The following is a 24,385-nucleotide window of genomic DNA, read 5'->3' as shown; positions in this document are numbered from 1 at the left end:
TTTTAATCAGCAGTTTCAAATTTAACTACCTACAGAAGCAGGCAGCTAATGTGATGGAGCAAACTGGCCAGGTGAGAACTAGGAACACTTAGGAAGCCATCTCAAGGGGGCAACTGATCCTCATTGCTAATCCATTTTTGCCAGAAAAGAACAGTGGGCTTGCTGTTGCCAGATGCTAAAGTATTTGATAAGCTGAGAAATCTGGCCTATAGGTGTAATCTCCCAATTTTTAAATGTTGTTTCAAAAACAACAATCCCACTATATAAGTCTAATAAAACATTTGGCAGACAAAATTTGGAGGAGGCCATCAGTTTGCAATCCTTTTCATAAATGAAAAAAAAATGCCCACTTGACATGAAACATCTGCCTCTGTGGAATTAACTAGATGGTTCCACATCAATAAAATTAATCTCCATATCTAAGATGAGTTATGAAATATTAGTCAACCTTACATAGGAGAATGGCACAAATTAAATTGAACAGATCATTTAGAAAACCCTGAGTTTCCCTATTTATTTTAACTTCTCACTCAAAGCTGTTGAAGAGCAGTATTCTATGACTATACACTGGATTTTCCTCTCTCTTAGTTTTCAGGTCATCTTCTCTTAGAAATAGTAGAACAATGGCCAAATGACCATTGGAATCAAGCTAATCAAGAGGGAAGAGTCATAAATACTTCCTGAATAACATATATTAAATGTATGAGCCTAAATTTAAATATGGCCTTTCTCCCAAGAAGCTGAGAAAAATTTACTTTGTTCTTTAAATATTTTTATAAGTTAGCTAAATACTTTAGTAAATTAACTAATAAAGATTATTATTCCCACTGAACAGAGAAGGAATTATTAAAGGGTTAATTTCTGGTTTCCCAAGTTGTAGCCTGAACTGAATAAAAATTTTTGACACTTTTTCTAATAGATAGCTTATAAAATCAAGCCAGCTGCTGAGAAAAGAAACCCTCAAATTCCTCTGGGCATATACCATGGGCCAACACCTTGACACATACAATCTTAGAAGATCTGCACACAAAAAAGTCCAATCCAGTAACTGTGCAATTGACTGCATTTTATTTGTCTAATTAGATCAAGTTCCTGGCACAGTGTCTGGCACAAAGTAGGGTGTTCCATGTTTGTGGAACAGAGATAATTTACTGGTGATGTCTAGAATGTTGTGAGTACATGGTACATTGGCGATGCCCAGAGCTCTCTAAAATTCCCGGACCATCTTGTCTTTGGATATCTTTTCATGCAGGACTCAAATGACTACATCCTGTGCTGTTGCTTCTTCCAGCTTCCCATTTTATGTTATCTTACATACACTTTGGACAGGGTTTGCATAGCTTTGGTAAGATTATGTGACTTGCCAAGATGGAGGCTCTGCCATAAATAGAAACAAAAGAGAAATCAAATCATAGGTTAAGAGAGTTTTGCAGCAATGAAGTAGTACCCTTGATTGCCTGGACCTCTTTGCCATCTCAGTCCTTGAATATGACAAGTCACTGGTAAATCACAGTGGCCACAGGCATTCTGTGCTGCTTGGAGTTCTGGCAGAAAACTGGGGAGACCTCTCTGAAGCTACTGGGCCCATACAAGGATGATTTAAGAAGCGGGGAGGTCTGGGTGGCTTTTAATGGGACTGTTTGGTAACATTTAATAATTTATTTATTGGGGGGGGTTCCCTCTAGCTAAGGCAGCATTTTGCCGATTGGAGTGAACTTTCTAAATTTTGTTGTTGCTGTTATTAGCACTACATTTCTCCCTATAAAATTTTATAGACATAATTCTTTTTCCTTAGATTTGGATATTTTACTAGCTAATAAGACAAAGTGTGTAATAAACCTTTCAGGTAACTGCCAGCAGCTCTTAAATTAACATTGTGTAGTTATAAAAATGAAACTCTTCACAAGTGATCCTGTGCTATGATGGAATTTTCCTTCAGTGTCTGCACACACTCTTTTAGACAGCAATTCTCCTGTTTTATGCTCCCCTAAACAATACTTACTTCTCTGTGTATCCCAGATATAGCTGTTCAGAACTTCTCCCAGCAGGTACAAAAAGTTCATTAAGATGGTTGTAGACCCAAAGAAGACGATTCTGGCTCCTGGGCCAATGTGTTCCAAGAAAGGGTACACCCACATCCCAGTTACATGATGTATCCAACACACCCTGCAATAGAATTGGAAAAGAGACAAAGACAGGAGTTCCTCTCATGTCAGATTTCAAAGCTCCTGCTATTGCAAATATAGACCTCCCACCCCACCACTCCAACCATTTTTCAGCAATGTCAGTCACAAGTTTGCTTCTGACAGAAGCTACCAGAAACTTTGTTGTTGTTTGTTTTCTTTTACTTTCTTTAAGATTTATTTATTTATTTGAGACAGAGAGAAAGAGAGAGAGAGAAAGGAGTGTGCACGAAGTGAGGAGGAGCACAGAGAGAGGGAGACTCTCAAGCAGACTCACTGCTGACTGAGAAGCCCCCAGGCCGGGCTTGATTTTGTGACCCTGAGATCATGACCTGAACTGAAATTGAGTCGAACACTTAACTATCCAAGCTACCAGGCGTCCCTGTTTTCTTTTATTTTTTATTCCAAAATAACTTTAGACCCACAGAAGAGTTGCAAATGTGGTACAGAGTTAAGGTAAGTTCTTCACCTCAGCATCCCTGAACGTTAACATCTTGTATAATCACAGCACAATTACTAAGGTGAAGCCATTAATATTGGTACAACATGACTAACTGGACTGCAGACTTTATTGAGAAATCCCATTTCCCCTTTAGTAACTTTTTTTCTGGTTCAAGATCCCACATGGTATCTGGTGGTCACATCTCCTTAGTCTCCTCCAATATGGCAATTCTTTGACTTCTTGTTTTTCCTGACACTTGATGGGTTCTGGTCAGGTATGTGAAACTGTTGTTTTTCTCAATACCATTATACAATCTTAACAATCTTAATTTCTTCCTTACATACTGAAACAATATAGTATCAGACAACCACACTGCAATTAAATCTAGGTGAGTCTGTTACAGACATCTTGCCATACTGCCTTCCAACCAGATACTGAGAAGTGTACTCAGTATAGATCACAGTGTATACCTGCTGACAGAGCCATCCTGTAATCTCACCAATACCTGACTTTCCTGGATCCTTGGATCCTGTATTCATTTCATTTCTTTTCTTTTTTCTATTTCACATAGTACTTGCTTGTAATTATCCTTTTCGTGTTCAGGAGATATTTTAGGCTCAGTGGGAGTACAACATCATTAATTTCTACTGTTTTCAGAAGTTTACTTAGAAGATTTGCTCCCTTGGTTTGGACCTGACACAACTTGTAAGAGCAATTTTCCAAAATGTTCTTAGGCTCATTATTTTATCAACTCTTGTCAAAGTTGAAGACTAATTAAAATACAAATAACATTATTGCATAGGGAACAAAGATTACTTTTTATACTTATGTGTTTAGGGGTCATTTTCCTTGTAATCCACATCTTGACTTTTTGTTAAGTAGTTTGTCTACATATCTATTACCTATATATTTACCTCATCATGTCAGAAAACCTGGGTATCTTTACCTTGGAGCTTGCAGTCTCAGTGAGGGTGATACCATTCCTGCTCAAGGAGGTGAACATTGGTTCTGGGAGGGCAATGAAGAAATCTTATTCTTTTTATGTGTAAAGCACATATGCATATATATACATAGAACATAAACAGATACACAGTTTCTCTGTGGTATTAAAATTTCATAGGCCCAGCAATTTCATATCTAGGTATACATCCAAAAGAATTGAAGGCAGGAACACAAACAGGTTATTTGTATACCAATGTTCATAGCAGCATTATTCACAATAGCCAAAAGGTGGAAACAACCCAAGGGTCCATCTAGGATAGATGGATACACAAAATTGGTATATCCATACAATGGAATATTATTCAGCCATGAAGAGGAATGAAATTTTTAAAAAATATTTTATCTATTTATTCATGAGAGAGACACAGAGAGAGGGGCAGAGACATAGAGTGAGAAGCAGGCTCTATGCAGGGAGCCCCACGTGGGACTTTATCCCAGGACCCCAGGATCATGCCCTGAGCTGAAGGCAGATGCTTAACCACTGAGCAACCCAGGTATCCAGAGGAATGAAATTTTGATACATACTACAACATGGGTGGACCTTGAAAACATTATACTAAGTGAAATAAGCCAGACACAGAAAAACAAATATTGTATGATTCCACCTATATGAGATACTAGAATAGGAAAATTCATACAGATGGAAAGCCTAATAGAGGTTACCAGGATCTGAGGGGAATGGGGAATAGGGAGTCAAGGTATAATGAGTACAGAGTTTGTATTGGGGATAAGGAAAATGTTTTGGATAAGGATAGTAGTGATAGTTACATAACATTGTGAATGTATTTCATGACACTGAGTCATACAATTATATATGATTAAAATGATAAATATGTTGTGTATATCTTACCACAATAAAACATTTTTATGGGATGGAGATTAGGACAACGATACCTAAAAATGTTCCTTGGTCGGGGGCTCGGTAATGAAGGAAAGGTGAAGAATCACTGTCTTAGTGGGAAGAGATGGTCATTAAGTCAATCTGGGTCAGCTTGAATAACTGTCCAAACTAAAAGCTTTTTACCAAAAGAGAAAACAAAGCTAGCCAAGATTTTTCCTTCTTAAAAAGGCTGAAGGATTCATAAGAATCAGCAGAAATTAAATTGTTAGAATGACCCGGTGGGATTCTGATGCATCATATTCTGTTTGTCCATAAATTAGAGGCAGTTTTATCTTCCTAATCTTTTCTTCACTAGTGTAAGGAGTATTGAGTGCTCATCAAGTGGCTTATTAATTTCCACTGAGATAATAGGCAACATCCCCAAAATGTAGTACTATAAAGCTATAATTGATTTTGCAAATCAACTTATAAAATTATAATCTGACTCACTATAAAACTGTTTCCTCAATTAGACAAATTAGGAGTCATTCAAATTATGAATGCTAGTTATATTTTTTCTACCTGTTCCTGACTTTCTACTTGTTTTTGGTAAAATGAAACTGTCACTAGCAGCTTTTGGTAAGGTCTGTAAAGCAGGCCTCTGCTCCTCTGATGTTTGTGATGCACTTTGGTCTGTATGCAACCATCTCATACTACTGAATAGATATAACCACATCTCATCTATCTATGGATGACTCCTAAATTTATATCTCCAGTTCTGACCTATCCCTGATCTCCAGAGTTTTATACCCTGGTGCCCACTGCACATCTCCCATGAGAGATTGCATCTCCAACTGAACACTTCCATGATGTCATCATGATTCCTACATCCTAATTCCTGCATGCCTCTCCCCTCCCTCCCATTTAACAATGAACATGCATCTCCTACATCTTTCCCTTCTCACATCAATGATCACTACATTACTGCAGCAGTAGCTTGGGGCAGAAAATGTGGAATCATCTTTGACTTTCCAATCCATCCTTAGATCCCATTGTCTTTATTTTCCAAATATCCCCAAGACATCTACTTGTCACCACTACCACCGCTACTATTTGGGTTCAAGCCATCATCACCTCTCACTGGAATGCCTGCAGTAGCTTCCTATGTTTTTGCTTTTACAATTGCTGCAGTCTAGTTGACAGGCTATTCTCACTGGAGCAGCCAGACTGATCTGGATTAAATGCAAATCAGATCATGCCACTACTTTGCTCAAAACTCTTGCTTCCCTTCTCTATTAGAGTAAAAGCCAAAGACTCTGGGTGGTTCTTCTCTACCTAGGTTTGCCCGGCACTTTTCTGACTTTTCTTCTCCTTTTCTCCCTCTTACTCATTCACTTTAGCCACACCGACTCCTTAGCTTTCTTTAAGGACACCAAATACTCTTTATTTGTTCCTGTGCCTGGAACATTATTCCTTACCCTCTCCCCTACAGTATTCCCAGCACTCCCTGTGTCCTTCGGATTTTGCTCAAAGGACACCATCTCAATTAGGTCTTCCCAGGCCACTCCATCTAAAAGTTGCAATCTTTATCCTGAAACTTTCTATTCTCCAGCCCTTAATTTTTCTCTCCAGCCAGTTACTATACTGCTTTTATTTTTATTAATCTGTTTATTGTCTGTCCAAAGAGCCCAGGCATATTTTTTTGTCTGTTAGGTTCATAGCTAGATACTGCGGCCCTCAGAGCAGTGTCTGGCACACAAGATGCACTCAATAATTATTTGTTGAACTAGTAGCTGAATAAAGAAATATCAAAAAAACTCCCAATATCTGTTTATTAAGCCTTTACTATATACAACAGGCACTTTGCCAATAACTTAAAAATAATTTTTAAAGAGTCTCAATCTCATTCTCCTCCCTAATCTTTATGCCCTTTTTGTTGACAAACCTTTTCTGTAGAGAACTAGATAGTAAATATTCTCAGTTTTGTAGGCCATATGGTCTCTGTCACAACTCTCAAATTTGCCATTTAGTGCAAACATAGCTATAGACAATATATAGACAAGAGTGTGATTGTGTTCCAATAAAATGGTGGAAATGTACAATTCTCAGGGCAGGGAAGTAGATAGCTATTCTGAGTATGGTGCTTTAATAACATCTGTAATCTCCTTCACCTGATTGAACCACCCTAGGAGGTATGGTTATCCCCATTTCACAGATAAAGAAGCTGAGACTGGACTAAAGAAGTTGCCTTAAAAAATAGCAAAGCTGGGAAAGTAATGCACAACTGATTTCTTTTCTGCTGCATGGACTTGCTTCCCTAAATGAGGAATTAAATATAGTCTCCAAAAATGGAGTGAAGCTTTTCTTTTAAAAAAAGTTTTCTTGACTACATCTCAGATATAGAAGTTCTGTTATGTGGGTTTCACTGGATTGGTGTGAATGATGCACCCACTTGTCCTAACAAGTTGTGCTTTCGCCATTTGTTTCCTTGATACAATCAGGGCTCAATTTCCTGCACAAAAATGACTCATGGCCTTGCTCATCTATCTGTGGAGAGTTTCCAGTTCTTGGGTGACTTCCATTTCTATCTTGTTCTAAAGCCTTCGTGTCTTAGTGCCCAAATGGCTTATTCTTAAGGTAATGACACCAATTTTAATTTTAGTCTAAAAAACTGATAATTATATCTGTGTGCACACATGCATGCACAAATCTGCAGATATTCTAGTGTCATGAGACTTCTGGGATTGTCTATTTTATTAAATATACCTCCATTTTAATGCACTTGAATGTGCAATTTAAAAAATGACATTTATGAATGCCTCCTAAGTGCTGTGTGACAGTTAGCTTTTATTAAAGCACAACCAAAAAGTTTCCATTAACTTAAAAAATACTGTTCTATGTCTCTCCTTCTCTTTAAAGGCAAACTTCTCCAGGGAGTTTATACTCCTTGACTCTGTATATGCACTTTGCACTCATTCCTCCCACCACAGTCTGGCTTTTTGTCTTGATACTCCACCAAAACAAAGCAGCTCTTTGACGTCAATTTCTCCTGGTTTCCTCCTAGCTCTTTGACCACTCCTCTTGGTTCTCTTTGTAAGTTCCACTCTCTACTATCCAACCATTAAATATTGAATTTACTTAGGTTTTGGTTTTTAAGGCTCCTTCTCATATTGTGCATTCTCAGGTAATGAGTTCATTTATGTCCACTGCTTCATGTCTATAATCTATGTCCTAATCCAGACCTCTCCTCTGTCTCAGAGAAGTTTATCAAACAGCCTTCAAAACACATTGAACATGCTTCAGAATCTATATATCTACAGCCCAAGTCATGCTCTTCTCCCTCAAACCTGGTCCTCCTCTGGTATTCCTTATCTCTCTGAATGGTATTACTAGTTACTCAGTTTTGCAGCTCAAATCTGGGAGGCATCTTTGCTACTTCTCTGTTACATCACATTCAATCCATTATCTTGTCCTGTCAAAGTTATCTCACACATCTCTCCAGTATGTTGATTTTTTTCCCATCTCCATTACCAGCATCTTAATTTCTGTTATGATCATCTTTGTTCAGAGTACTGTAATAGTGTCTAATTGTCTCCACATCTATTATTGTTGCCTTCTGATTCACCCTGACAACTGCCAGAGTAATCTTTTTGAACCAGAAATCTGAACACATTATATCCCTGCTTCAAACATGTCAATGGCCTCTCATTCCCTTTTTGTTAAAGACCTAATTTTTCTTAAGTGACTCTGAAATCATGACCCTGAAATCAAGACCTGAGCTGAGATCAAGAGTCCAGATGCTTAACCAACTGAGCCACCCAGGTACCCCAAAGACCTATATTTTTAACAAAGTATGGAGTGCTCATCATAGAGTGGCTTCTACCTGTCTCATACTCCCTCTCATACTTGGCTCTTGTTATACTGGCTTTCATTTGGTCCCCTGATTTTACCATATTCCTTCCTGCCACGTGGATTTTTACATGTCCCTCTTTCTTTCTATGTTGTTAGTTCTCCATCCCTTAGACTCATTAGGTTATATTTCTCCTTTATATCTTAGCTCAACTATTATAACTTACCAGTCATCACTTTGGAAAATTTTCCTTGATCTATTAGGTTAGGTCAGATTTTATAAGCTCTTGTAGAGCTATGAATCTACGTTTTAAGCTCTTCTTTTATTAACACTTAAATGTGAGTGATATCTTTATTTGAATATATTTTTCCCCATCTAGAGTGTCTAAATTCTATGAGGGACTGTTTTTACTTTTTTTCTTTTTCTTTCTTTCTTTCTTTCTTTCTTTCTTTCTTTCTTTCTTTCTTTCTTTCTTTCTTTCTTTCGAGGGCAGAGAGGAACAGAGGGAGAGAGCGAATCTTAAGCAGGCTCCATGCTCAGTGCAGGGCCTGACTCAGGACTCAACTCACAACTCTGAGATTGTGACCTAAGCTGAAATCAAAAGTCGGATGCTTAACCAACTGAGCCACCCAGGTGACCCTATTTTTACTTCTCATTGTATCACTAGCACTTTGTAGGCCACATAGTGGGAGAATGAATGAATGAATGAAATGAATGAGTAGCACTTAAACTGTGATAGGAAGGATAAGTAAGAGTTAGGTGAACAAAGATAGGAGGCAAGAACTTTATAGCCAAATAGAATAACATGTCCAAAGACCTGAAAACAATAGAGAGCTCCCAGATGTTCAGGAAGAAAACATTTTTGTTGAGATCAAAGGAAAGCGGGTATGAGGGGACAGGCAGACACCAAACTGTTGGTGGCTTTTTTAGTTATGGTAAGAATTATAGACTGTATTCTCCTGTGGACAACAGAAAGCTTTTGAGTGGTATTAAATAAATGTGAAGCAGATCAATTGATCTGGAAACCAATTATATCAGAAATGGTGGTAGGAAAGATTAGGATGGTAGCATTGAGAATGAACATTAGTGGGTAGATTTAAGAAATATTTAGACCAGCACCTATCAAACTGTAGGTCATAAGCAGTGGCATGCTGGAGATGGTCAGGAGAACTGATTGTTGGATCTTTGGGATGTTTGCAAATTCTTTGTTTGGTAGCTTAAATTCATCCATGATGGGTGTATTTACATTAAAGACTCAAATGCTATACATCAGGCTCCCCCGCCCTTACCTACAGAAGAGCTGATTGTTAACATTTGCCAGTCACCCATTGGTTACTAGCATTTCAAAAGCAACATCAGCAGAAAACACAATAGAAAAGTTCAGAAAATTTTGCATAAAATGATAATAAAAATTCCTTTGTGAAACTTGTGTTTCACTTTGTGTGTGTGTGCTTGTGCATGCATGCACATGCACATGCATGCTGGTTGGGGTCATGATGCAAAAGAAGTTTCTTTCACGGACAGTAAAATAAATTGGAAAGATGCTGATTTAGAAAATAGAATTAAGAGAACTTGGTGATTGATTGGATTTAGGCAGTGAGGGAAGTGAGATGAGTTAAGGATGAATCATAGATTCCTGGCTTGATTAACTGGGTGGAGAGTGCTGCCATTTCCTGAGATAGGGAACGCCATAAGGGAGCCCGTCTGAGGGGATGACGAGTTCAGTTTGGACATGTTGAGTTTGAAGTGTCTGTAAGAGATCCAAGGGGAGATTTCCTGAAGGCAATTACATGGGTTTGGACTGTAGAGAAAGGATTCATGTGGCAATACAGATATAGGGTTCATTGGCCAAAAGATGGATTGGAGCCATCAGAACAAACTGAGATCACCCAGGTAGAGTACAATACATGAAGGGTCCATTAGAGAGCCCTGGAAAAGATCAAGATCTAAGGAGTAGTTCAAGGAGAATGAGACTAAGAAGCAAACAAACAAAAAATAAAATAAAAAAAAAAAGCTAGTGACAGGGAAGGAAGACAGAGAAGTATAGTGTCTTGCAGGGAGGGGACAAGTGGGAAAATGATAGAATAGACAATGCCTAGAAGCACAGTATATGTGAGAATTGGAATAACCAGAAAATGGACTTTCCTCCTACAAAGTAGAAGCAAGAAAAATTTCATATTCTACATGGTATATGTCTTATTCAAATTTCTTGGATTTTGACTGGATATACATGATAAATAGTAAAGAAAGATTGCCCTTGTTAAGCTCAGCAGCTCTTATGCCACAAAGCCAAATTTCATCCCATCACTTAAATCATGAATTGTGTCAATGACTGGAGCTCTTGAGGAACTAGAGGGAGAAAGACATATCATCTTCACTTTCCTAACTCTGTCACCCTTATTAATCCTGAATAGACACATGCACCTACATATTTTACCACTGATGACCTTTCAATTCCTAAGATTAGCTTATTTTTAAAAATTGCTTTTGTTAATCACATTTAGATAAGGAGTGAGGCTATTCAACAGCTGGGCTATTGCTCATAAGACACATAGGACACAGACTCACGCAATAACAGCTAATGGCTAACGTCATTGAATTCTCAGTGACAGGCACTGTACTGAATGTTCTACATGAGCGACTCTTTGGGGAAGATGTTTTATTATTACCATTTTGCAGACGAGGAATACTGAAGCCCTGAGAGGTTCAGTAAGCGGAGAAGCAGGGATACATATCTCAACAATCTGGCTCTCAGCCTATAGGCCAGCCTCCTTCAGAGCTCTGAAGAATAAGAAGCGATGGATGGGAACAGGGTTCTGGACAGCTTTTAATATGCTCAGAATCAAAAAGTGATCCAAGTATGAAACCTCTGTGTAAATTTTCTTTTTTTCCCCACTGACTATAAAAGTTAGAGAAAATGTGTGAGATATAGAAATGTTGCAAAATGTAAGATAAATCAGTTTTGGTGAAGTTTTAACACAAGATTGAGTCTCTTATAACACTCAAGGTTCAGATTTTACAACTTCCTGTGAGGGGAGGAAAACCACTGCGGGGATAAAGTAATAAACACTCCCTCCAGAAAAGGCATTAACTTACCTCTTAAGAAAGAGTCACATCATATGTGCATTTAGCCTACTGGAATTTACTACACGGCTTGGCAGGCAGTGAACATGTGCCCCAGGGTGGGGCAAGATAAAGGATGTGCATTGCATCAGCATCCTGACCAGTGGGTCTCTGTGTGTCTCACCTGGTACCTCTAACCTGATGCTTCTGAAGGATTTGCCAAGGGCAGTTTTAACTTTTGGTTCAAGTTAACCTGATTTTAGGCATGGCCCCCTTTTTAGATCTAATCATCTCAATTTGAGGCAATATAAAGGCTCCTTGGACCATCTCCTGATGATTGATTGCAAGGAGATTGGTTCTTGCTACATTTTGGAAAATGTAGAATTTGGCTAGAGTTTTCTGGAGTCTGTGTACTCATTCATTTATTCAACAAACATTTCTCAAGGCTCTTCTGTGTGTCAAGTGAGGTGAGCAGCAGTAGGGATGCAAAGGTGTGCTACTGAGGAGATCATGGTACAGAAGGCTTCCAAGGTTCCTACTGAAATGGCTGCGGGCCCCGGGGATTATGACAAAGGATATCTGCCTAGATGGGAACAGGGCTCTGCAAACACATCTCAAAAAGTTCTCTATAGTGATGTGTACAGTAGTGCCAGAGAATTAATGCATCAGTTCATAAGGAAATACCACATGGAAGGATCCCATCTGAGACAGTGTTGAAATATCCTGTAGCTCAGTTACAGAGGTAATTTTAGAAGTTACAGATATAATTATGTAACTCTTCATTTACTGTGGGTTTCATAGAGTATTCTTCAAGATAATTTTTAAGGTATAATCATAATTTCCAATTTATTAATGACTTTCCAATTTTCTCATTGGAGCTAGCTCAAATTTACATACCTATACTTGAGGCCAGATTTATGAGTGACTACCTTATCCAGTCACATGTGGCCCTGTGATCAGAAGGGCCCCACATTTGGTTTAATGCTCTGCTTCTCTATCTTAAAATTCTTAATTGTTTTTGAACCAGGGGCTCCAAATTTTTATTTTGCACCGGCCCCACAAATTATGGAGCCGGTCTGTCTATGTAGCTGTTCCATCTATACTACAGATCAACTTCCAGCTTATCCACATAGTAGTTAGGTCTCTTTGAGTATTATTTAAGAGCCTCAGTTTCTCTCTTCTATAGGGGTATAAACAATACTGCCTATCTTAGCACAGTCAACTTAGGTTAGATTAAAAAAAAAAAAAAGCAAATGAAACAAAATCTTCCCACTGCTTCTCTGTATGCAGAAATATATAATATTTTTTCTCTCCTTCTCACACACAAAGATATTTTCAAGGTTACAAGTCCCCCCACCCATCCCTGGGGAAAAGGCAAATTGTGCATGCCTCCCAGAATGAATTCCTGTAATGAGGTAATGAGGAAATATGTTTTCTTCCTGATTCTAAATCACAAATACCAGAGTAATTTATCCACACAGGCAGGCCAATAGTCTACCTCAGAACATTTTCTCCCAACACATTTCCTGGCACATGTCTAAATTGGTTTCAAATTATTTGCTTCCTTTGAGTTCTACTTTCTCCAGCTTACCTGGTCTTATGGTGATGTTTCCCCAGAGAGAACTCAATTCAAATTTCCTTTAATAAAATTCATGACTGGTTTTGCTTAACTTTAATAATTTGGACCTTCTTAAAGTATATGGATGCCAAACATCAAGTTGACACATTGAACAACATTGTAGGAAACATGTGTTCTTTCTAGAAAGAGGTGGGGAATGTGGTCAGCAAGGGACTCCTACGGCCTGAGCAATCATCAGAGTTGGCTGTGGTAGTGAGAAACCCATGCACTTAAACTGCTAGCTCTGGAACACCCTAAATCCCACATTGGAAAATCATAATTTTCCATATTTTCCAGAAGTGATCTCTAATGTCTCTCTAGCACATTTTGTTCTTCTCCTTCTATAGATTCTTATTTTTAGGACTGCGACGTTCTCGTTAACCCTGCCATGATTACATCTGCCTTGATCCTGCTACCTCCTTGAACCACCAATCTTTCTCTCTAATTGCCAACCTTCTTTAATAAATAGCAAATTTCCAGACATTTCTTGAGCTCTTGCTTTGTGCCACTGCCCAGTCTCCAATTGCAGTGAGGCTATCTCTGTGTTATTTGTCACACCTGTCCTCTGTGTACTTCTTCTACAACTATTAAATGTTTTTTCCTTCAATAAATATGACCCAGTGTCTAGAAGGTGTCAGACACATAAATATAGCAGTATGTAATGGAGACGTGGTCCTATCCTTGTGACAGGGCTTCCAGTACAACAGAAATACAGACATTAGATGACACCATAGTATTATGCCCGTGCTACTGCAAGGGAGGGATGGGAGGGCCAATTATTATTATTTTTTTAAGCTGAGTTATAATGTTCATTTTTCATCTTCATTTTAATTTTTATCAAAGTTAAGCCAGCAAAAGCCCTAGAAAGTTTATATTAAAAGGCAGAAAGTCATTGCCATACCCAACTGTAGGTAACTCTTTGTCTCTTTCCTATGCCCTGTCCTGATCCCCAGAGGAAGCCATATTCAACAATTTCAGCTGTTTATTTAGCTCTTATAACTATATTTCTTAAAAATAGCCATATATTGCCAATATTCTTGATTTATCAACATTAGATAAATGTTGATTCCCAAAAGATTCCCCAAGTCTTTTGATTCCTAGCATGAAAGATATGGGTTCAGCTGTCTTATAGCCCCTCTCCTCCTTTTTTATTTTTTATCCATCAAATATTATATCATATTTGGGTGGGCTAAATTACTTTTCTTATGCTTTTGATGTTATATCTAAAAACTCCAGCAAACTGCAATTCCTTGTTTTCTTCTGAAAGTTTATAGTTCTGAGCTTGACAGTTAGGTTTGTAACACATTCTGAGTTAAGTTTTGTGAAAGTTATAGGGTTTGTATCCAAATTGACTGTTTTTTTCACATGGACTTCAAATTGTTTCAGTACCATTTGTTGAAAAGTTATCCTTTATTCATTGAATTGCCTTTGCTTCTTTGTCAAATATCAGTAGACTACATTTATGTGGATCCATTTCTGGGTTCTCTGTTCTATTCTGTGACCTTTGCATCTATTCTTTTGCCAGGACCACAGTGTCTTGATTACTGTTGCTTTATAAGAAGTCTTGATGTCAGGTAGTATCAGTTCTCCAATTTTCTTTTTCTTCAACATTGAGTTGGCTATTCTGAGTCCTTTGCTTTTCAACATAAACTTTAGAATTGATTTGTCAAGATCCACAAAATAATTTGCTGGGATTTTGATTAGACTTATGTTGAATCTATAGAATAAGCTGATAAGAATTAACATCTTAACAATATTGGGTCTTCCAATCTATGAATATAGACGGTCTCTCCACTTCTTTACATCTTATTTATTTCTTTCATCAGCTTTCTATAGTTTTTACATATAGACCTTGGACATATCTTGTTAGATTTATATCTAAGTATTTCATTTTTTGGTGCAATTGTAAGTGGTACTGTTTTCAGTTCAGACACTACCTGTCCATCGCTAGTATGTAAGAAATCAATTCATTTTTGTATATAAACCTTATACCCAGTGACTAGTTTCAGGAGTTTTTGATTAATTCTTTGGAATTGTCTACATAAATAATCATGTGATCTGTGAACAAAGTTTTATTCTTTCCTCTTCATCTGTATATTACTTTCACTTTCCTTTCTTGTATTATTGCACTGGCTAGGACTTACCATATGATACTGAATAGAAATGGTGAGAGAGGACATCTTTGCCTTGTTCCCAGTCTTAAGGATAAAGCATCCATTTTTTATTTTTATTTTTTTTACAGTAAGTATGATGTTAGTTATAGGTTTTTAAATGTTCTTTGACAATATGAGAAAGTTCTTCTCTATTCATATTTTGCTGAGTCATCTTTTTTGAAGATTTTATTTATTTATTTGAGAGGGAAAGAGAGAGTTTGATAGGGATTGAATTGAATGTGTAAATTGCTTTGGGTAGCATAGACTTTTTAACAATATTTGTTCTTCCCATCCATGAGCATGGAATGTTCTACCATTTCTTTGTATCTTCCTTGATTTTTTTCATAAGTGTTCTATAGTTTTGGAGTACGGATCTTTTACCTCTTTGGTTAGGTTTATTCCTAGGTATCTTACGGGTTTTGTTTCAACTGTAAATGGGATTGATTCCTTGATTTCTCCTTCTGTTGCATCATTGTTAGTGTACAGAAATGCAACCGACTTCTGTGCATTGATTTTATATCCTGTGACTTTGTTGAATCCTTGTATCAGTTCTAGCAACTTTTTGGTGGAGTCTTTTGGGTTTTCTTTTTTTTTTAAAGATTTTTAAATTTTTATTTATTTATTCAGACAGAGAGAGAGAGAGAGAGAGGCAGAGACACAGGCAGAGGGAGAAGTCCATGCAGGGAGCCTGACGTGGGACTTGATCCCCGGTCTCCAGGATCACTCTGGGCTGCAGGCGGCGCTAAACCGCTGCGCCACCGGGGCTGCCCTCTTTTGGGTTTTCTACATGGAGTATCATGTTGTCTGTGAAATGATAGTTTTATTTCTTCTTTGCCAGTATGGATGCTTTTTATTTCTTTTTGCTGTCTGATTGCTGACGCTAACACTTCCAGTACTATGCTGAACAACAGTGGTGAGAATGGACATCCCTGTCATGTTCCTGACCTTAGGGGAAAAGCTGAAAGCTTTTTCCCCCTTGAGGATGATATTTGCTTTGAGTCTTTCACATATAGCTTTTATAATGTTAAGGTGTGTTCCCTCTACCTCTACATGGTGGAGGGTTTTTTTTTTTTTTTTTATCAAGAAAGGACACTGTATTTTGTCAATGCTTTTCTGCATCTATTGAGAGGATCATATGGTCCTTTTCCTTTCTTTTATTAATATGATATCTCACATTGATTGATTTGCAGATGTCGGACCACCCCTGCAGCCTAGGAATAAATTCCACTTGGTCATGGTGAATAATCCTTTTAAAGTACTGTTGGATCTCATTACCTAGTATCTTGGTGAGAATTTTTGCTTCCATGTTTGTCAGGGATATTGGTCTGTATTTCTCCTTTTTAGTAGGGTGTTTGTCTGGTTTTGGGATCAAAACCCAAATGTTTTTGCTGGCCTCACAGAATGAGTTTGGAAGTTTTCCTTCCACTTCTTTTTTTGGGAATAGTTTCAGAAGAATAGGCATGCATTCTTCTTTAAATGTTTTGTAGAAGTCTCCTGGGAAGCCATCCGGCCTTGGACTCTTGTTTGTTGGGAAGTTTTTTATTACTGATCAATTTCTTTGCTGGGTTATGGGTCTGTTCAGGTTTTCTGTTTCTTCCTGTTTCAGTTTTGGTAATTCATATGTTTCTAGGAATTTATCCATTTCTTCCACATTGCTTAATTTGTTGGCATATAATTACTCACAATATTCTCTTATAGTTGTTTATATTTCTGTGGTGTTGGTTGTGATCTCTTTTCTTTCATTCATGATTTTATTTATTTGAGTCTTCTCTCTCTTTCTTGGTGATAAGTTGGGCTGGAGGTTTATCAATTTTGTTAATGCTTTCAAAGAACCAGCTCCTACTTTCATTGATCTTTTCTACTGTTTTTAAAAAATTCTGTACCATCGGTTTCTGCTCTAATCTTTATTATTTCTCTTCCCCTGCTGGATTTAGGCTTTATTTGCTGTGTAAGGTACGGTTGTGTATTTGAGACTTTTCTTGCTGCTTGAGGAAGACCTATATTGCTATATACTTCCCTCTTGGAACCACCTTTGCTATATCCCAAGGTTTTTTTTTTTTTTTTTTTAAAGGCTTATTTATTTATTCATGAGAGACACACAGAGAGAGGCAGAGACATAGGCAGAGGGAGAAGCAGGCTCCTTGTGGGGAGCCTGATGTGGGACTCGATCCCAGGACCCTGGGATCACGATCTGAGCCAAAGGCAGATGCTCAACCACTGAGCCACTCAGGTGCCCCCAAAGGTTTTTGAACTGTTGTGTTTTCATTTTCATTTGCTTCCACGTATTTTTAAATTCTTTAACTTGCTGGTTGACTCATTCATTCTTTAATAGAGTGTTCTTTAACTTCCATGTATTTGTGGTCCTCAATTTTTCATTGTGGTTGACTTAAAGTTTCATAACATTGTGGTCTGAAAATATGCATAGTATGATCTCAATCTTTTGGTACCAATTGAGACCTGATTTGTGACTCAGTATGTGATCTACTCTGGAGAATGTTCTATGTGCATTCTAAAAGAGTGAGTATTCTGCTGCTTTAGGATGAAATGCTCTGAATATATCTGTTAAGTCCACCTGGGTCAGTGTGTCATTCAAAATCTTTGTTTCCTTGCGTTGATCTAATTAGATGGTCTATCCATTGCTGTGAGTGGGATGTTAAAGTCCCTTACTACTATTGTATTATTATATTATTATTGTATTATTATCCATGAATTTCTTTAATTTTGTTATTAATTGATTTATATATTTTGCTGTTCCCAAGTTAGGGACATAAATATTTGTAATTGTTAGATCTTCTTGTTGAATAGAACCTTTTATTATGATATAGTGTCCTTCTTCATCTCTTCTTATGTCTTTGGCTTAAAATCTAGTTTGTCTGATGTAAGAATGGCTACTCCAGCTTTCTTTTGATGTCTGTTAGCATGACAAATGGTTCTCCACCCCCTCACTTTCAATATGGAGGTGTCTTTGGGTCTCAACTGAGTCTTTTGTAAGCAGCATATTGATGGGTCTTGTTTGTTTGTTTGTTTTTTAAATGTATTCTTATATCCTAAGGTTCTTGATAACAGCATTTAGTCCATTTACATTAAGAGTAATTATTGAAATATATGAATTGAATGCCATTGTATTGCTTGTAAAGTTGCAGTTCCTGTAGATTGTATCTGTTCTTTATTACTTTTGGTCTCTGTCTCTGTTCAAAGGGTCCCCTTTAATATTTCTTGCAGGGCTGGTTTAGTGTTCATGAATTCCTTTAGTTTTTGTTTGTCTTGGAAAGTCTATCTCTCCTTCTATTCTGAATGACAGCCTTGCTGGATAAAGTATTCTTGGCTCCATATTTTTTTTACATTTAGCACATTGAATATGTCATGCCAGTCCTTTTTGGCCTGCCAGGTTTCTGTGGACAGGTCTCCTGCCAGCCTTATGCATCTACCCTTGTAGGTTAAGCACCATTTGTCTCAAGCTGCTTTCAGAATTTTTTCTTATCTTTGTAATTTGCAGGTTTCAGTATAACATTTTGAGGTGTTGACCTATTTTTGTTGATTTTCAGGGGAGTTCTTTGTTCCTCTTGGACTTGAATGCCTGTTTCCTTCCCCAGATTAGGGAAATTCTCACTATAATTTGTTCAAATAAATCTTCTGCCCCTTTTTCCCCTGCTGGTTTTCTTCTGGAACTCCTGTAATACAGATATTATTTCACTTTATGGAATTGCTGAGTTACTTAAATTTACCTTCATGATCTAATAGTTTTCTTCCCTCTTCTTTTCAGTTTCATTATTTTCCATAATTTTATCTTCTATATCACTGATTTTCTCTTCTGTTTTGTTCATCCTCATTTTTATGGCCTCCATTTGGGACTGCATCTCAGTTATAATATTTTTAATTTCAGCCTGACTAGATTTTAGTTCTTTTATCTCCACAGTAAGGGATTCCCTAATGTCTTCTATGATTTTTTTCAAGCCCAGCTAAAATCTTCAAAATCATTGTTCTAAATTCTAGTTCAGACATCTTATTATATCCATATTGATTAAATCCCTGGCTGTGAGTACTACCTCCTGTTCTTTCTTTTGCAGTGAATTTCTCCATCTTGTCATTTTGTCCAGAAAAGAAAGGAACAAAGGAAAAAAAAAACAACAGCAACAATAACAACAGAAACTTCAGGAAGGGCTTCTAGTGTATACTGTATACACTCTGAGTTTTGGCTGCTTTTCCCCACTGGTCCGCCCTTTACAGGATTCCTCCTTGCTTAGTGGAGAGTGTCTGGACATTTAACTAAGTGTGCTTTGACTTATTTGTTAAGATAAGTCTGGAGAAGAAAAAAAAAAAAAAAAGCCTGATCCAAGACAAGAGAAAAGGAAAAGGAATAAAACAGGAAAAAAAAGACAAACAAAAAACTATAAGCCTGATTCTAAAGAAAGAGAAAGAAGGAAAAAGGAGTAAGAAAGGGAGAAAAGAGAAAAAAATAAGACTGATCTGAAAAATAAGAAAAGGAAACAAATCACTTAGCATATGAACAAAAAATTATAAGCCTGATAACCCCCCCAAAAAAAAGATAAAGAGAAAATAAAAGATAAAAAAAATAAGAAATAGAAAAATTAAAAAAAAATTAAAAGGTTAAGAAGCAGAAAGAAAAAAAAAAGAAGGAAGTCTGGTCCTATTTCCACCAGAAGCTGACATTTTGGAGGACTCTTTAATCAGTAGATTTGGTACATATGGAAGGCCTGTGTTGGTTTTCTGAGGGAGAGGCCCATTGGACTGGCTTACAAACTCACTTGTCCTTGTATTGATATCCCTGCCAGGTTCAGGGGGTTGGGAAGAGAAACTGTTTCTCTCTGAAGTCCAGCTGTGGTGGTGGGTAGTGCAGGGAGTGGTGGTGGAGGAGGAAGATTGCACCACCTGTCCTCTCATCCCTGGGGAGGGGAACTCCTGGCCACTGCTGTTCAGGAGGCCCTCACAGAAAAGGGAACTGTGTCCCAGGCTTTTGTTAGTTCCTTGCCCTTAACCTATTTGTTCCCAGGCTTGTCTGCATGCCCAGCACCACAGATATTCTACATTTTATCTCTGGCTGGTGGCTGGGATTCAAAACTCCAAGTTTTAAGGGGCCTGGCAAGGTGCAAACCCACTCTCCTTCCCCAAGAAGAGACTTGTGGTGTGCCCAGCACTGTCCTGTCCCAGAAAAGTAGTCACACAGTAAGCACATGGCAGCTAGAGTTTATCGTGATGCACAGTGAAAAGCTGCAACAAGGTTATCTGCCATCTGCATGCGACTCAGTCCCCTACTCCATTCTATCCCAGAAAAAGCAGTCATACAGAGGCTTGAATCTATTGTGGCAGAAAGAGAAAAGCAGTGGCCAGGTTATCTGCAGTTGGCACATGTCTCTTCTCTCTACTCAGTTCTGTCCCAGAAAAGCAGTTGCTTGGTGGTTTAGATCTAATGGGGCTCACAATGAAAAGCTGCTACAAGGTTATCTGCCTTCTGCTCACACCTGTGACCCTGCTGTTGAGCATCATTCAATGGCTCCCTGTGGCCTTCTGTCCTTGGAGTGAAAAAATATACTCCTCCAAATGTAATCTGGGAAGGGAAATGATCTCTTCCAGTGCAACCCAGGGGATCTCCTCACCATGGCTTATTGTGCAATTCCAATTCCCTACCCACTGTGCTCTCTCCTACTTTCTTCTTCTCTATGACTTTGCTCCATTAAAAGGGCTCCCTCCCCTCCATGGCTCATGACTTTCCTCTCCCACAATTCACAGCTCCAAACCCTGCTCTGCCAAGTTCTCTCCCTCCAAGTGTGTGGATAGTTTTCTAATCCTCAGATCATATTCCTAGTTGTTCAAAGTAGTTGGATGTTGATCTAGCTGTGTTCAAAGGACAAGGCAAGCTCAGGGTCCCACTACTACTCTGCCATCTTAACTTCTCCCTGCTTTGCAAATATTTTTGAGGATTTTTACATCTATGTTCATGAGAGATATATGTCTGTAGGTTTCTTTTCTTGTAATGTCTTTCTCTAGTTTTTTTTTTTTTTCTTTTTTAAGGTAATGCTGGATTCATAGAATTAGTTAGGAGGCATTCCCTCTGCTACTATATTCTGAAAGAGATTGTGGAGACTTGGTACCATTTCTTCCTTAAATGTTTGGTAGAATTCACCAGTGAAACCATATGGGCCTGGTGCTTTTTGTTTTGGAAGGTTACTAATAATTGATACAATTTCTCTAGTAGATTCAGGCCTACTCACATGATCCATTTCTCCTTGAGTGAGTTTTGGTAGATTGGCCCATTTCATCTAGATTATCAAATTTGTGGGCAAGGAGTTGTTCACAATTTTCCTCAATTGTTATTTTAATGTCTATTTCTTTTCTAATATACACATCTAATGTTCTAAATCAACCTCTAAGCACTGCTTTCTCTGAATCCTAAACATTTTGATAACTTGCATTTCCATCTTTTTTCTCAGTTCACAATATTTTGAATTTCTTTTGATGCTTAGTCTTTGGCACATGTGTTATTCATTAGTGTGTTACTTCATCTCCAAATATTTTGAGATTTTCTAGCTATCTTTTATTGATTTGTAGTTTATTTATTTATTATTTATTTTTATTTTTTTATTTTATTTTTTTAATTTTAATTTATTTATAATAGTCACAGAGAGAGAGAGAGAGAGAGAGAGGCAGAGACACAGGCAGAGGGAGAAGCAGGCTCCATGCACCGGGAGCCTGACGTGGGATTCGATCCCGGGTCTTCAGGATCACGCCCTGGGCCAAAGGCAGGCGCCAAACCGCTGCGCCACCCAGGGATCCCTATTTTTATTTTTTCAAGAGAAAGCAGGGAGGAGGGTTGGGGGAGGGAATCTTAAGCAGGCTCCATGCCCAGTGCAAAGCCTGACATGGGGGCTTGATCTCACCACTCTGAGATCATGACTTAAGCCAAAATCAAGAGCCAACTGTTTCACCAATTGAGTCGCTCATGGGTCCCTTGATTTGTAGTTTAATTCTATTGTGGACTGTGAACATACATTGTATGACTTCTATTCTTTAAATTTGTTAAGATGTGTTTTATGGCCTAGAATATGATTTGTCTTGGTAAATGTTCCATGTGAGCTTGAGTAGAATGTCTACTCTGCTCTTTCTGAATACAGTATCCTATACATGTCAATTAGATCAAGCTTATAGAAGGTACTGCTCAGGTCACCTCCATCCTTACAATTTTTTTGCTTGTTTGATATATAAAATATTGAAAGAGTTGTTGAAGTTGCTAAGTATAATAGAGGATTTATATAGGTCTTCTTGCAGTTCTATCAGTTTTTGCCTCCCATATTTTAATGTTCTGTTGTTAGATGTATACACATTAAAGATTATGTCTTCTTTGAGAATTAATCCTTTTGTCATGTAACATTTCTCTTTATCCATGATAATTTTGTTTGTTCTGAAGTGTATTTTGTCTGAAATAAATATAGCTATACTATCTTTATTTTGATTAGCATTAGCATGTTATATATTTCTCTATCTTTATGCTTAGCCTATCTATGCCTTTACATTTAAAGTAGGTTTCTTTAGGTAATACTTATTTGGTATTGTTATTTTATCTACTGTGACACTCTTTGTCTTTAGATTGCTATATTTAGATCATTCATATTTAAAATAACTATTGACATAGTTGGGATTAATAACTACCCTGTTTGTGTTTTCCATTCGTTGTACTTGTTTCTTGTTTATTTTTTCTTCCATCTCTTTTCTGTTTTCTCTGATTTAACTAATTCTGTATGCTTCCATTTTCTCTTCTCTCTTAGAATGTCAGTTATACCTCTTTTCTTCAGTTCTTTCCTTAATGTTTCCCTAGAGTTGCAATACACATTTAAAACTAATCTAAATCAGCTTTCAAATATTGATTCATAGGTAGTGCAGGTACCTAACAATAAGATAGTCCTAATTTCTCCCTTTTATGCCTTAAGACTTTGTTGTCATCATTTCACTTATCCACATACAATAATCACCCAATACATTATTACTACTGTAATTGTCAACAGCACTTCTCTAATAGATCAATTAAGAATAAGAAAAATATTTTATTTTGCTTTTACTTATTCTTTTTTCTATGTTCTTCCTTTCTTTATGTAGATCCAAATTTCTGACCTAAATGATTTTCTTTCTCTCTTAAGAACACCTTTAAAGTTTTCTCTAAGGCAGTTCTGTGGGCAGTGAACTCTCAATTTTTGCTTGTCTTAGAAAAATCTTTATTTCTCTTTCACTTTATTTTTATTTTTATTTTTAAAGTAAATTCTATGCCCAACGTGGGGCTTGAACTCACAACCCTGAGATCATGAGTTACATGCTGCACTCACTGAGCTAGCCAGGCACCCCTCCTTCACTTTTAAAGAATAATTTTGCTGGATGTAAAATTCTAGTTTTTTTTTCTTCCAACACTTTATTTATTTTTACTTTTTTATTTTTTAATTTTTATTTATTTATGATAGTCACACACACACACACACAGAGGCAGAGACATAGGCAGAGGGAGAAGCAGGCTCCATGCACCAGGAGCCTGATGTGGGATTCGATCTCGGGTCTCCAGGATCGCGCCTTGGGCCAAAGGCAGGCGCTAAACTGCTGCGCCACCCAGGGATCCAATCTTTCAACACTTTAAATAGCTTACCCTGCTCTCTTCTTGCCTGCAATGCTTTCTAATGATAAGCATGCTATAAATCCTATCCTCATTGCTTTATATGTAAAAGGTATCCTCTACTCTTGCAACCTTGCTCTAGCTTCATTCAACTTTCTGCAACTTGCATACAATATTTGTACATTTATTGGTACTTAACCTGCTTGGTATTTAAACTTCCTGGATCTAGATCTGTGGTTTGGTGTTTGTCATTAATTTTAGGAAATTCTTGGCTATTATTACTTAAAATACTTTTTCTGTTCTGTTTTCTCTTCTTCTGATATTCCAATTTTATGTATGTTAGACCTTTTGAAATTGCCCCACAATTCTTGGGTTTTCTGTCCCACCTTTTTTATTCTTTTTTTTTCCCTGCATTTCAGTTTGAGAAGTTTCTACTAATATATCAGTCAAGCTCACTGATTCTGTTCTTGGCTGTGTCCAGTCTACTTATGAGTCCATCAAAGCTGTTCTTCATTTCTGTTACTGTGTCTTTGACTTGTAACATTTCTTTTTGATTCTTTGAGTTTCTGACTCTGCTTCCAATGTTTTGTTGTTTTTACATGTTTTCCTTCCAGTGTTCCATGTTTTTGCATGTTGCCTACTT

At 37.5% G+C, this 24,385-nt stretch overlaps 1 protein-coding gene across 10 annotated transcripts in view; it reads right to left on the bottom strand.

Annotated features, from left to right (window-relative positions):
• AIG1 (androgen induced 1) overlaps window positions 1-24,385 on the bottom strand; it is a 240,667-nt gene that overhangs the window by 4,533 nt on the left and 211,749 nt on the right. For 6 of the 10 annotated variants that reach the window (XR_005353601.1, XM_038526210.1, XM_038526208.1 and 3 more), the window contains one exon: window positions 2,003-2,166. Coding sequence is in view for 8 of the 10 variants with exons in the window: in XM_038526210.1 (XP_038382138.1) it covers window positions 2,003-2,166 (164 nt within the window). In the remaining 2 variants the exon portion in view is untranslated. Of the gene's footprint in view, window positions 1-1,045; window positions 1,378-2,002; window positions 2,167-24,385 lie in introns of those variants that run through there. The other 4 variants (XM_038526209.1, XM_038526211.1, XM_038526215.1 and 1 more) reach the window with 2 other exon arrangements.

The sequence above is a fragment of the Canis lupus genome, chromosome 1 (assembly GCF_011100685.1).
Source record: "Canis lupus familiaris isolate Mischka breed German Shepherd chromosome 1, alternate assembly UU_Cfam_GSD_1.0, whole genome shotgun sequence".
In the NCBI taxonomy this organism is placed as follows: domain Eukaryota; kingdom Metazoa; phylum Chordata; class Mammalia; order Carnivora; family Canidae; genus Canis; species Canis lupus.
The sequence above is the reverse complement of the archived record's forward strand: the minus strand, read 5'-3'. Positions and strand labels throughout refer to the sequence as shown.